This window comes from Ictalurus punctatus, chromosome 4 (genome assembly GCF_001660625.3).
Source record: "Ictalurus punctatus breed USDA103 chromosome 4, Coco_2.0, whole genome shotgun sequence".
NCBI lineage: Eukaryota > Metazoa > Chordata > Actinopteri > Siluriformes > Ictaluridae > Ictalurus > Ictalurus punctatus.
The window spans coordinates 12,785,397-12,801,335 of record NC_071284.1 but is presented as its reverse complement, the minus strand read 5'-3'; the positions used below and the strand labels follow the sequence as shown (position 1 = coordinate 12,801,335).

Sequence of the window (15,939 nt, the reverse complement as noted above, 5' to 3'; positions counted from 1 at the left end):
CTCAGAATATACAATATAGTGCATTCAAATAGGATTTTAAAAAATGCATCCAGATTAAAAGAAAAAGTATTTACAAGTTGTAAAAAACAAAATGTAAAAAGTCTGATTTGTTTATGATGAATTTACCTGTTCATTTTTTATACTTTACTTGCCCAAATGTCTAATCTACCAAATGACTAATCTAAAGAAATAATTTCAAACCTTGAACTTAACAAATTAAATGTTTGAAAGACATTAAACATCTGTTAATACTCTGTCAAGTACAGATATCAAATGTTTTAGTGTACCAGTACACTGGCGCGGTTACAAAAAGGGTTCATTGTTTGTAAGCATCTTTAAAAAGCAACAAAATAAAGTACTACGGGTAGGCCCAGGTCATTTACAGACCTCTCTGAAAGTATTGGAACAGCAAGGGCAATTCTATTGTTTTTGCTATACACTGAAGACATTTGTGTTTGAGATCAAAAGATGAATATGAGACAACGGCTTTTCCTGATATTTATATCTAGATGTGCGTTTTTATATATATATATATATATATATATATATATATATATATATATATATATATATATATATATATATATATATATATATATATATATATATATAACACTTAATACTATGTATTAAGTGAATATATAACACTTAATACTATGTATTACTATATGTAAACACTTAATATTTGGTTGCATATCCCTTGCTCACAATAACTGCATCAAGCTGGAAACCCAGTGACATCACCAAACTGTTGCATTCTTCTTTTGTGTTGCTTTTTTCAGGCTTGTACTGCTACTTCTTTCAGCTTTTGTTTGTTTGTGTGTGCACGAGTGTGTGTGTACTTTTTCCCCTGATAAAGTCCTTTGTTGAGCTGGCAGTGTGGTTTTGGTCATTGTCTTGCTGCTAAATGAGGTTTCCCCCAATTACACTGGATGGATGTCTCTGTAAATTGGCAGACAGAATGTTTCAGAAGACTTCGTTCATTTCTTTGCAAACTCCAATCTCTGATTCTTCTGGCCTTCTGATTCTTAATGCCGATGAGTTGGTTGCATCCTGTGGTATGGCCTCTATATTTCTACTCTTCTTCGAACAGTGGACTGTAATACTTTCTCCTCTGTCCTTTGGAGGTTGTTGGTGATGTCAACAATCCCAAATGTTTTCAGTGTATAGCAAACACAAAAGAATTGTCCTTGCCATTACAATACTTTTGGAGGGACCTGTAGGTCTAGTATCAGGCCTAGCTTAATAACAGAAGCAGCTATTATAGAATATATTGCTAAAGATGTGTGTGCACAGTTATGTCTACGAGGGATATGAACAGTATTTGAACACTCAGTTAACCATTTGAGGAGCCAGTATTTGAATATTGAAATAACTATTTAGTTCGTTATTCGTTATGCCCTAACCCCATTGAAGTCAATGAGAAAGCATGAAAAAGTAAAGCCATGCCTGGCAATACTCTGATGCAAAAAGCAGCACTGTTGTGTTGCACAAATTAGAGGTGTGCACTATAACAAAGTCTCAGTAGCAGGAGGTTTTTACTCCTCACGCAGGCGAGAGCAGGCAGCTCGATTAGAAGCCCGCAGGATAAGAGAGATTATACAGCCCCAAAAATGCTCCATACAACTCGGGCAAAAGTTGCAAACTACAACAGACTTTGCTTTATGGTTTTTTTGATAACATGACAAGCTGAGTTTTTTTGGTATATTAACTTTAATAGGGAGGTGGGGGGGGGGGGGGAGGCTGGTAAATGAAAAACTGTTTATAACTACTATAAATGTTAGAGATAACAGGAAGTTGGATTTTTGGCATTCCATATTATTAAAAGCAACTATGAATTAAATTATGATGTGTCATAATTTAATAAATAAATAACATGTAATCATTGATTAAATTATGAACATATGTACATGATTTGAACCATTGTTCTACTTAAATTGTTACAGTAGTACATTTCATGCATGTATAATAAACACACACATGAAATGTACTACTGTAACAACTTAAGTAGAACACTGGTTCAAATCATGTACATATGTTCATAATTTAATCATTGATTACAGATTATTTATTCATCATATAATATATTAGCCATGTGAATTTTATAACCTTATAGAAACCCCCCCAACACACACACACACAAAACAGTAATTTTCCAACCTCAAAACATTTGGGATCAACTACCTGTTTGATGCTTGTCAGAGTTACTGCTAAATTTAACTGCCCTAATTTACGTGATGTCCCAAAACACCTCAGCCTAAACCTAACCCTAAGGCTAGATTGGGTTTGCACATGATATACATTTTACACTAATCTCTGCTCTTATGTGGAGCGTTCATTTCAGTGCCTTCATTTACTGGTTTAGTAATTATAACCTGTATATACAATGCATCCGGAAAGTATTCACAGCGCTTCACTTTTTCCACATTTTGTTATGTTACAGCCTTATTCCAAGATGGATTAAATTCATTATTTTCCTCAAAATTCTACAAATACAATACCCCATAATGATAACGTGAAAGAAGTTTGTTTGAAATCTTTGCAAATTTATTAAAAATAAAAAAGCACATGTACATAAGTACTCACAGCCTTTGTCATGACACTCAAAATTGAGCTCAGGTACATCCTGTTTTCACTGATCACCTTTGAGATGTTTCTACAACTTCATTAGAGTCCACCTGTGGTAAATTCAGTTGGTTGGAAATTATTTGGAAAGACACACACCTGTCTATATAAGGTCACAGTTAACAATGCATGTCAGAGCACAAACCAAGCCATGAAGTCCAAGGAACTGTCTATAGACCTCCGAGACAGGATTGTATCGAGGCACAGATCTGGGGAAGGGCACAGAAACATTTCTGCCGCATTGAAGGTCCCAATGAGCACAACCTTAGTCAGGGAGGTGACCAAAAACCCAATGGTCACTCTGACAGAGCTCCAGCGTGTCTCTGTGGAGAGAGGAGAACCTTCCAGAAGAAGGACCATCTCTGCAGTACTCCACCAATCAGGCCTGTATGGTTGAGTGGCCAGACGGAAGTCACTCCTCAGTAAAAGGCACATGACCCCTGCCTGGAGTTTGCCAAAAGGTACCTGAATCACTCTCAAACCATGATGAAACAAAGATTGAACTCTTTGGCCTGAATGGCAAGCGTCATGTCTGGAGGAAACCAGGTACCAGTCATCACCTGGCCAATACCATCCCTACAGTGAAGCATGGTGGTGGCAGCATCATGCTGGGATGTTTTTCAGCAGCAGGAACTGGGAGACTAGTCAGGATCGAGGGAAAGATGAATGCAGCAATGTACAGAGACATCCTTGATGAAAACCTGCTCCAGAGCGCTCTGGACCTCAGACTGGGGTGAAGGTTTATCTTCCAACAGGACAACGACCCTAAGCACACAGCTAAGATAACGAAGGAGTGTCTACAGGACAACTCTGTGAATGTCCTTGAGTGTCCCAGCCAGAGCCCAGACTTGAACCCGATAGAACATCTCTGGAGAGATCTGAAAATGGCTGTGCACTGACGCTCCCCATCCAACCTGATGAAGCATGATGGGTCCTGCAAAGAAGAATGGGAGAAACTGCCCCAAAAATAGGTGTGCCAAGCTTGTAGCATCGTACTCAAAAAGACTTGAGGCTGTAATTGGTGCCAAAGGTGCTTCAACAAAGTGTTGAGCAAAATCTGTGAATACTTATGTACTTGTGCTTTTTTTGTTTCTTGTTTCTTATTTTTAATAAATTTGCAAAGATTTCAAACAAACTTATTTCACGTCATTATGGGGTGTTGCATTTGGAGAATTTTGAGGAAAATAATGAATTTAATCCATTTTGGAATAAGGCTGTAACATAGCAAAATGTGGAAAAAGTGAAGCGCTGTGAATACTTTCCGGATGCACTGTATCTGTACTGACTGATCAAAGTAAACATGCATTGACACATGCACTGATTTGCTAAGTCAATGAGATTACCACACCTACACTGACAGAACTTTCACCAAGTTTGAATTTTAACTGCCTTCAGTACGCATTTACATTTACTGAATGTCTGTAGTAGGGCTGTGTGTTTAATTTCTACTCATTTCTCTTTATTCCACAGTGCTGCTGAATTCTCAAATCTGATTTGTCAGATGATGTTAATTAATTTTCTCTAACAGCAGCTCTTACAATATTTCAGCTACCACACAAATAACAGGTTTCTACTCAAACATGTTATTGTTTCCATAGTAACAGCTAATTCACAGGCACTTCTTTGGTGGATGCTCCACATAAAGGTATTTTAAAAAATAAATTAAAAAAAGCACATCATATTTGATCATTTGTAAGGAGACATTAATTTTGTGTTTTTAAAAAGACTCTCCATTGTCAGCACTTTGTAACAGCTAGAGGTAAAGCTGTGGCTAACATCTTCTGGACAGAGGGGTTTGCAGTTTCTCAGTAACATGACAAGCTGCAGAAAAAAAGGGGATTTCACCAGACATCAGTATTAACTCAAGAAATCTTTAAATATAAAGAATTCACAACATTAAAGTCCATAAACAACATTGTGTGTAATAAAGGGGAATGACACAGGTAAAAAGTATTGAACACACAAAGTAAAAGCAGTTCTCCAAGGCAAGGTAAGACAAGGAACCAGCTGAAATCTGTAAGTAATTATACCCCCTATCTGGGCAAATTAATATCAGCTGGGTTAATAAATTGATGGTCTATAAAAAGACTTTTACTTACCAAGGTGTCACACAAGAAACATCTCATGATGAGTAAAAGCAAAGAGCTCTCCCAAGACCTTCACAACCTTACTGGTGTAAAACATATTGATGGAATCGGATACAGACGTATTTCAAAACTTCTGAATCCTCCAGTAAGCACCATTGGGGCCATTATCCACAAGTGGACACAGCATCACTCCGTCATCAACCAGCTATGCACAGGAGCTCCTCACAAGTATTTTGACCAGGGAGTCAGAAGAATAATCAGAAGAGTAGCCCAAGAGCCAAGGACAACTCAGAAAGAGCTATACACTTAGAGGCAGCAGGTGTCATCGTCACAGAGAAAACAGTAAGCAATGCACTCCACTGCTCACACTCACCCTGCAAGACTCCATTACTAAAGAAAATGCATGTCAAAGCTTGTTTAAAGTTTACTACAACTCATTTGGAAAAGCCTATGAAATACTGGGAGAGTGTAGTTTGGTCAGACGAGAGCAAAATTTAACTTTTTGGCTGTCATACTACACACCATGTTTCGAGAAGAAATGGCACTGCACATAACCCTAAAAAAACTACACTAACAGTGAAGTTCGGAGGTGGAAGCATCATGGTGGGGAGCTGTTTTTCCATCGCATGGTACTGGCAAACTTCATATAATTGAAGCAACAATGAATGGAGAACCTTTACTGGGAGATTCTTGAGAAGAATCTGCTGCCATCCACCAGGATGAAGATGATGAGACGTGGGTGGACCTTCCAGCTGGACAACAATCCAAAGCATACAGCAAAGGAAACTCTCAATTGGTTTCAGAGAAAATAAATCAAGGTGTTAGAATGGCCCAGTCAATCACCTGAATACTGCTGCCGATTAATTTCTTCATACAGGAAGCGTCTTGAAGCGGCCATTACAAACAAAGGCTTCTTCACGAAGTAGTAAATAAATTTCAGTTAGTGTGTTCAATACTTTTTTCCTGTGTCATTCCACTTTATTACACATAACTTTATTTATATACTTTAATGTTGTGAATTCTTTATATTTGCGGATTTCTTGAGTTAATACTGATACCTGGTGAAAATTTCATGTGAATAATCTCATTGGAAATATATTTACTGAAAAAAAAATGTAGATGCATCCAATACTTATTTACCCCAATGTAAATTTGTTTAATTAATTAAATTAAATGTGTTATTATATTTGAAGATGCATTTTTTTCCCAAATCTTAGTAGATAACCAAATATTCATTCATTAATTCTCATGAGTATTAGAACTTTAAAATTAGGCAGATATCAAAAGAAGTCAAAACCAGAAGAATGAAAGGTTGATTTGTTTCTGCTAGAAAATGTACCACCTTTACTTATTCACTGATGCTTTTTTCTCTTACACACACTCTTCAGATTACGCATGTACACAAATAACTGTACGGCAAGATCAAAATGTAGGTTAATACAATTACTGTGAGCTTTACACCAAGGTGGGACAACAGATTATCCCCTGTGCTAACAAACTTGTCATTCAGCCGGCATATATTCACACTCCTTTTTCTCATAAGAGTTTGACCGCAAAGGGCTTTAGATCATGACCAGAGAATTCACAAGAAACTTCCTGATCCAGAGCAGGATAAACACCTGGCCTCACACCTCCAATATATATAGTAATATAAACAGCTCATGCACTTACATAACTGTGTTGTCATCGACCAGGATATCACAACTATGTGCAGGACAGGAAATGGTCTGGAATGAGAACATTGATATAAAGGCTTTTTTTTTAAAGGCAAGTCAAAAGTAATTTTTACAATCCGTCACCAGAGAGATAACTAGAGAACAAGAGGGCTTAGTAGGATTCTCTGCTTCTAAAACATGGTTGTCTCAGAACACAACTCGATATTCATATACTACGACAAGGAAAAAGCTATCATGCTGATCCTTCAGTTTCACAAGTTTTCCGCCCTTGTCCCAAAGCTTGTGCTTTTCCCCCACCAAGAGTCCACCAATGACACAGCTCTTTGTATGTGAGGGAAAATAAACTTAGCCATAAAGACGACATACAACTGTCCAGAGGACAGGTTCCCAACCCTGGTTCTGGAGTAACCCCTGTTTATTGTTTTCCTGCTCCTAACACACTTGGTTCAACAAATCAGCCAATTAACAGCCCTCCCGGACTTGAAGTGGGTGTGTTAGGAGCAGGGGAAACACTAAAACGTCCAGGACAGGAGGTACTCTGGGACCAGGGTTGGGAACCAGATAAATGACTAAGATAAGACAATAAAAAAATAGGAAAAAAAGACAGGGAGAGAGAGTACCTGGCCCATTCCTTCTTCTATGATTTTGGTGGTTAAATAGTCGCCCCAGCACTGCATGCAGAACTTGTGCCCACATTCCAAACCAGTGAAGTACTGCGAGAAAGAATTATAAATCAATACAAAAAGCACTCGACGCAAACACAGCGGTTTATAACATTACCCAGCATCATTTACAATTAGCAAGTCACAACTTTGTACATTAGTATCTCCTGGAAGCACAAAGCAGCTCTGTCTCCTACTGGATGGCCATAAACACAATGGGAAGTTATTTCACAGCTTTAAGCATGAGCATACTGTCAGTATGTGGTTTCATGCTTCTGGCTACGTGATTTATCAAAGCGCTTCAACAACCTGATGGGAAAAGCAAACGTCCTCGAAATGGCTTTTCCAAAGTGGAATTTATTCAACTTTGAGTAAAAGATTAGCAGCAGTTGAGTAAAATGGAAATGAACAAGGCTTCGACATGAACGTTACAGTTTAAACGAATGCTAATATGTACATTTTAAAGCACAGCTGGATAAATAGCTTTTAAAAAGTGTTTTTTTGCAATTTACATTGGTGTATTTCAATGCTCAAGTGCCATAATTAGGATTTCTTTGTACAAAGTATAAATGTTAGAACACTGACGACTTCTCAAAATATTCTTACAGAAAGTTGGTCCTTGCTGTAACCATAAACTGTGACTTTTCTTCTAGTCACTATAAGTTGAACTAGCTGCCAGGTATACTGATGTCATAGCATTTAATGCTGCAATGGTAGCATATCAATTCATATACTCTTAGAAAACACCTGCTACCTGCCAATATGCTTATGTCCAGGACTAAGGACACACTAAAGGGGCTAACTGTACAGAATATTCTTCTTGATCAAAGTTTTATTCGAGTATGATTACTGTATAATCCATTAAGTTCAATCAAAAATGAGAACTAATCAACAAGAACTGTTTTGTATCCACCAGAGGCCTAAAATGACTTTGGATGCGTTTTAGTCATGAAAACGTTATTGCTGACAGTGACTACGTTTACATGGACAGCAGTAATCTAATTACGGACCTTTTTCGGAATAAGACAATATTGTGATCAAGGTGTTTACATGAGTCGCTTTTAGAATATTCCTTTCATGTTTCCGTTTTACATGTTACAGAACACAAAACTATTAACAGTACATGTCATTACGTCCCCGCGCCACGCCGTACGACTTTCCCTCCAGAATTTCACGTGCTGACATACAGTTTGTCTTCGTTATGGTACCGAATACAGTTTTGGGCGTTTCATTTTTAATTTTACGAAAGCTTCAAGTGCAAATAGACGACTGCTTGATGCCATGGGCTGCGTCCAAAACTGCATACTTTCCGAAATATATGAATCGCGCCTACTAAATTGTAGGTAAGTACGCGCTTTCGGACGCAGCCGTGCTCTCGTTTGCCATCAAATGGTTGAGCACTGCCGTGTGTGTACGTGTCCTGTCGCAAAATGCGGTGAAAACTCCCACACGACGTTAATAGTGTGATTAAGGTGTGTACATGTCTATAATGCACTTTGATAATGTGACTAAATTAGGAACACTCCATGTGTCTTAACTCGATTTTTGTTTACTTTGAGAATGACTTTAGTCAGATTAAGGTCATCAATAATCACTGTTTACATGGTAGTTTCTTAAAAAGAGTATTGTCATATTCTGGTTAATATTGGATTATTGTTGTCCATGTAAACGTACTGAGTGTTGACAATGTAGAACACTAAGAATGATTAAGAATGTTAAATCAGAATTTAAGCATAACATAATATTATAAAAATAAACTGTTTTAAAAAAATAATAATAATAATTGTAAAAACTGATTGAGCTCACGCGACAATTATAAATAACAAATGACAAGAATGAATTAATCGTGGCAAAAGTTCAAGCTGCAACAAAGAGAAAGGGGGTAATCCCCGCCTAAATGATATCATTGTCTCAGGATAGTGTAAAAACTCATGCCATGATTATATTCATTCAGACTATCTGTAGAGGTCTCAGCTTTGTTGTGTCTTCAATAAAGTTTGTTTTTTGACATCTATAACCCGTTGAGTCTGGAAGTTTTTGACTTGGAGAGATTTTCCACAACAACTGCTAACATCAACCTCCATACAAAACAAAAGAGAACTTAGTTGACACTGCAGGCTTAATAGAAACTTGTCAAATCATATAATAATGAATCTTGCTGGCTTTTTACCATGTTATATGACTATTAAACCTCAGTGTTCTTGAATTCTGGGTTGGGAATCAAGCATTCTCCAGTTGAACTTTTTTTTCCAAAATCCTTTCAAGGCTTGAAAGTAGGGCTGGGCAATATACCGATATAATATCGGTATTGTGATAAATAATTTTTTTGTTTATATTTTACTACTGTTTTGCTGACAGTTGGTTAGCTAAATTATATACTGTGATGCATATCAAGTATCGTAGAAATATCCCCAAGTACCATGATATTATATTTTTGTCTTATAGCCCAGCCCTACTTGAAAGCATAACTCTACAAATGATGTGTTAAGAAATCAAGCATCTCTATGAATCAGGTCAAGTATATGAGATAGCAGAGTGTGTGGTGCAAAAATTGTTGTCTTTAGTATTCTATTACACCGGCTACTTTACAAAAGGGCTTCATCATGTGTGACTAAAAACACCACAAGGCATTATGTCACAGTATGTGGTGCAGCTACAAAGCTAAAAATACTGGGTGTGAGATACAGTTTGTTCATTTTATTGTATATACATGAAAGGTAAAAAGATCAACTTTTATTTCTTTGGATTTTTTTTTTTTTTTTTTTTTTTTTTTTACACACTTAACCACAATGGAATAATATTGTGTGTTGTGTTTAGACATTAAAAGTAGTATACAGTCATGTGAAAAAATAAGTACACTCCATGGAAATTATTATTATATTGTTTTTTAAATATTTGGACAAGCGAACATTTGATCCTCTTTGAAACAATGCCTATTAATAAAGGTGATACACTATCAAATAGCACATACAATTGACAATTTGTAGTAATTTTCCACTATTTAAGAACAAAACAAAAAAGATCAGTCACATAGAAAAAGTAAGTACACCCCTACATTTATCACACCTTCAAATCCACAAAATTAGAATCAGGTGTTGAAGACTGGGTACCAGTAATTATAACCTGCTTAGGGAGTGCAGGTGGAACCAGTCTTATTTATACCCCTCTCATATCTAGTGTCTGGTGTTCCCTTTGTTATTGAGGTGTGTGATGTCATCATGCCAAGATCTAAAGAGTTCTGTAAGGTCTTCAGAAAAAAGGTTGTGGATGCCTATGAGTCTGGCAAGGGATTTAAAAACATCTCCAAATTATTTAAAATACATCATTCCACTGTAAGGAAAATAATCTACAAATGCCACAGAAATCAAACTACTACCAATTTGGCCCGGACTAGCCATTCCAACAAATTCAGTCCAAGAGCAGACCCTCCAGAAAGTAGTCTCCAAGAGCCCCAAAATTTCATTACAGGATCTGCTAGTATGTCATGTAATTGTTGGTGTCAAAATGCATGCATGGTTCAACTATGAATTCTGCATTATATCAAAGAGTGCTTGAAGATAACGTGAGGCCATCTGTCCGAAAGTTGAACCGAAAGTGGACCTTTCAACAGGACCCTAAGCACACTAGCAAATCCACCAAGGAATGGCACAGAAAGAAGAAATGGAGGGTTATGGAATGGCCTAGTCAAAGCCTGGATTTGAATCCCATTGAAATGTTGTGGGGGGGATATGAAATGGGCAGTACATGAAAGAAAACCGTCAAACATTTTGCAACTGAAAGAATATTGCATGGGAGTGTGGACAAAAATGACAGAGACTGGTGGACAATTATGCAAAAAGCCTACAAGACGTTATTTCTGCTAAAGGAGGCAATACTAGCTTCTGAGGCCAAGGGTGTACTTACTTTTTCCACAGAAGAATCTCACATGTATTGATATTTCTGTTGAATAAATGATTGAAAAAGCTAATTTTCCTTGTGATTTTGTTCAAGTATATCAACTTTATTAATAGGCACTCTTTCAAAGATGTTTGCTTGTCCAAAGTCAAAAAAGGAAATCATTTCCATGGGGTGTACTTATTTTTTTTTCTACATGACTGTATAATTTCATGCTTGCACATTTTTCTTTAAAATTCAGAAAATTATTTAATAAGGGCTTAAAATAATGCGGTTATTCTGACAATAATCTAGCCTCTCAGCAGGTTATCCCCACCCCTTGTCCTAGAGTTACTGCATTCCTTTGCATGAGCATTAAACTATCTATTAGACAAGGGTGGAAATCTGCAGTCTGATTAAAGATCACACACTATGCTGTATTATTTTCCAGATTAGATGAAGCCATTTGACCATAAAATAAAATAAAATAAAATAAAAAACAGAGGAGAAACAGTAATTGCCTGATCCCTACCCCTCTGACTCTAAATCTTGGGTCATGGTCTAATGGTGTCTCCCAGTTTAAACTTGTGTAACAAGGTTGATACATAAACATGCATAAATATGCACCCACACAAACATTCAACTCTCCCCTGCAGACACAACGGCTCTTCTGTTCCTCCACCCTGCTGCTTTATACATAATCAGAACAATCCAGAGAATTTTTAAAAAGTGCTAAAACTAGACCATAGAAAACGATTCATGGTTGAACATACTCGTATGGGAGTAGCCCATCAGCTAAAAACCCCAAATCTCAATTAATGTTATCTGAACATGTAAACCACAACACATTAACAGCAAGCCAAGGTCAGAAATGTTGCGCATGAGATCTTTTCTGGCCAATGCAGTCTGCTGGAAACACCAGCAAATACTGCAACAGTCTAATTCTTTTAAATATCAGGATGCCAAGTTAATCTGGCAACAGAAAAACAGGGGGAAAAAGAAAAAGAAGGAACGAAAAGAAAAAAAAAAAAAAAAAAAACATGGCTCTGCACCACTGGACTCACACTCACCGAATTAGGGTAGTTGAGATAGCAGATCTGACATGGCATATCCTGAGCTGACGATCGTGTATTCATGAGGCGCATCCTGGATTTTTTACTAGGGTTTATGACATGACACTCGGAAAACAGCTTATCCAGGTTACCATCAAAGTACCTGTAAAATACAAACTGGTTGTCCATTATTCAGATTCTGCTGTTCATAAATTATAATAATAATAATTTTTATTATATATATATATATATATATATATATATATATATATATATATATATATATATATATATATATATATATACACACTGAGAAAAACAATAAAAAGCAAAGTAAGTTTTATTGATGATGGAAAGACATGATTTACCTTTCCATGAGCTTTTCCTTGTCCCAGTTGAAATGACTAAGCAGTATTCTTGTAATCGTTGCAGGATTCTGTAAAATCAGAATTTTCATTAGACCACATAACACTTTTATTGTGTCCATTAAGCAAAACAGTAACAGAATAATAACACTGTATGCTATTGAGAGTATTAGTAAAATTTACTGCATTTTAATACATTTTGATCAGCAGTTTTCATTGCTTAAATCAGGGCAAAAGGCTTGGGTCTAATTTAAGTTTGTGTCCAAGTAAGCCTTTATTTCTTCTAATTACAGCATGCATGCTAGACAGTTTAATAAGACCATACAGGAGGAGATGTTTTGTGTATTACCTCCAAGGCCATTTTTGTTCCGTAACTCGTTTTATTTCTAGTAACAGGTATCATACAAATATAAACAGAACTGTTGCCAAATCATAGCCATATTTAGTAATAGAGCACAACTTCTGATCTTTTCAACCAGGAGATATTTACTCGTACTAAGTTGATTTAGCTTGTAGGTCACACTTCATAAAATGATCCTGACATGAACTACATACTATAAATAGATGGGTGGATGAACCTCTTCATTCCAGCGTCTCTGACGTGCGATTGTGCTTTCAAAACTGGACAAGAAGCAACAAAAGCAGCATGCCACAGTGCCCGAGGAAGCTAATGGAATTAAAGATTGCAAAACATGTCCCATTTGTGCGACCAGCGGCTTTCACAATCTGATAAAATTACAGACAATAGAAAAATATGACCTTCAATATTAACAATGCAGCCAACATATAAAAACTTTTTCCTAATTAAGTTACACTAACTCTACAGCTAAATTCCTACATAACAATTTCACCTAGTCTTGGGATTAAAAATAATGAATGACCCTTATTGTTATAATGTCTATTGCGATTATAATGTGTCTCATTAAACAAAAGAATACTTTCTCGCCATAAACTTAACATATTTAATAACCGACCTGATTTAGACCTGGCCAAAATACTCCATACAGTTTAGCACATAACACCTAACATTACCTCTCAAACTACTGGCGCAAATACTACATTATAAGCGCTTCTCGTGCGAAAAAAGTAACCATAATAACTTGTAAATCTTAACTGAATTGTGGACGAACATTTTTAAGCCACCTATGAACCATAACAGCCATGATAAAGCACCAGTTCCGCCATGTTGTTGTCGCGACGAAACACAGTCTGGGTAGCAAAGCTAGCCATGTAGCTGACTTTACAACTGATATTTCTGTCCCTGACAACAGTGTTGTGACATCAAACGAGTGTAAGCAACAACTATTGAAAACTGTGTACATGGTCAGATTATGGTGTGCTGACAAATAGCACAGGGGTTGTAAACTTTTAACCGTAACGCACTCTCAAAAAGAGTTTGCATTAGCACGTAGGTAGGTAGCCAGCTAATTAACTAGCTAATTAGCTTAGTGATGTAGAGACGAGTTGCGTGAGCAGATAAAACACCTAGCGAACATATTACAGACGTCCTTTATATTTATCTTAACAGCGAAAAAAATAATAATTAAAGTATTTACTAGGTTGAGTGAAATGACAACAAATGAGCTAGGCTAGGTTAGCTGTCCATGGAGTTGTGTCATTCTTGTCATGTTCTGTTTATCAGGGCGTTTATTAGTTAACGCTACTTAAGCAAGTCTTCTGTACTTCACACAAACAGCTGGTTGTCAGCTTGACTAGCTAGTTATCCTGAGTAACTTAACGTTAACATATGAGCAGATGAACCTGTAACCCAAGTGTGGACCCAGAGAGACGGCTAATCTCTAATAAAACAGCACCGTTTCAGATTTCGTTTAAACATTCAAAGCCCTCCACGACCAACACTAGGCTCCAAAACATTTACCTGGATGACCTCGTTGACCTCCCTGATGCACTCGACCATATGCTGGAGGATCTGCTCGGCGGTGAGAACTTCAAAGCGGTAGTCCTCCTCGTCGTGTCCGAGGCCGCTACCGCCGGTCTCCCCGCACTCGTCTCGGTCGCCGCCGGGCACCACGGGATCGACCAGCTCCACATCGCCGAGCTCCAGGGTGTCGTCCTCGGCTTCCTCTTCAGCGCTGTCCTCGCTGCACTCCTCTTCCTCGTCGTCGTATTCATAATTGTAACCCTCGTCCGAGTCCATTACTAGATCGACGTTGGGTCGTGACAAGCCAGGGTATATACGTGTGCCTGATTATAAACTGCGATTTGTTTTTGTTGTGTTTTTTTATTTTTATTTTAAATGACAACCTGGAAGAAAGCGGATTAGCCTCTTAGCATTCCTGATTTTCTTTTTAGCTGCAGAGAAAATAACAACAGTTCGGACGCTGCTGCTGAGCCAACAAAGAGACGTACAGCGTCACCAACTGACTGCGACTTACGTCATGCGCGTGCCAATAAAAAGTTAAGCCGTGTGTGTGTTTATTCCTTATATTTCAGTACATTCTAGAAACAACGCCGCGACCATCATATGTGTACGCAATATTGTAACAATTAGTAAAAAAAAAAAAAAAATTCAAATAAATAAATAATAAAATAAAACATAGCAGGTCACGTACAAAGACATAAAATTCGTATAGTACATAAACTGGAATAAAGTTGGTTTGACGTTGGACGTTCGATATTCGCAGATATGCGGAAATTAAGGGATAAAATAATTAAAATTAAATTAAGCTAATAAATCACATGTAAATTAGATATGAATTTCACTACCGAATGGGCCCATACACAAAATATGCCATTATTTAAAGCTCAATAGCATTTGAAGGGAATGATGTACAGTCATGAAGCCAACTGTACACTGTTCATCTAGGTGTCAGCTATAATGCACATTTTTTAGATTTCTGATATTTATTAAAATAAGCTATTAAATCATATGTAAATATTGCCATGCATTTCACTACTGCATGGGGTCATACACAAAATATACCATAATTTAAAGCTCAATAGCATTTGAAGGGAATGACTTACACACACACACACACACACACACACACATAGACTATACATATATATATGCACATATATGTGTATGTATATGATATATATTCATACATATATGTATGAGTATATATAATATACATACACATATTTGTATATACATATATATACACTCATATATATATATATGAGTGTGTATATATAAACATATATGTCTATGTATATTATATATACTCATACATATATGTATGAATATATATCATATAATATACATACACATATATGTGCATATATATATATATATATATATATATATATATTTCAAATATGAAATATATATCAAATGAATATCAAAAATATAAAAGGTGTGCATTATAGCTGACATCTACATGAACACTTTACAGTTGGTTGCGTGACTGTATATCATTCCTTTCAAATGCTATTGAGCTTTAAATAATGGTATATTTTGTGTATGGGCCCATTCGGTAGTGAAATACATGGCAATATTTACGTATTATTTAATAGCTTATTTTGTTAAATATCTACATGACACCTACATGAACACATTACAGTTGGTTATATGACTGTAAGTCATTCCCTTCAAAAGCTATTGAAGTTAGAATCGTGTATAGCAATGTCGTATG

The 15,939-nt window shown here is 36.6% G+C and overlaps 1 protein-coding gene across 1 annotated transcript in view; it reads right to left on the bottom strand.

Moving 5' to 3' along the window:
• arih1 (ariadne ubiquitin-conjugating enzyme E2 binding protein homolog 1 (Drosophila)) overlaps positions 1-14,730 on the bottom strand; it is a 31,151-nt gene extending 16,421 nt beyond the window's left edge. Inside the window, exons 1-5 of the mRNA XM_017466184.3 lie at positions 14,220-14,730; positions 12,344-12,411; positions 11,994-12,138; positions 7,009-7,101; positions 6,384-6,439 (exon numbers count right to left, since the gene is read on the bottom strand). Of these exons, the coding sequence (XP_017321673.1) occupies positions 6,384-6,439; positions 7,009-7,101; positions 11,994-12,138; positions 12,344-12,411; positions 14,220-14,498 (641 nt within the window). The 5' untranslated portion in view covers positions 14,499-14,730. The remainder of the gene's footprint in view (positions 1-6,383; positions 6,440-7,008; positions 7,102-11,993; positions 12,139-12,343; positions 12,412-14,219) is intronic.
• Positions 14,731-15,939: the final 1,209 nt, after the last annotated feature.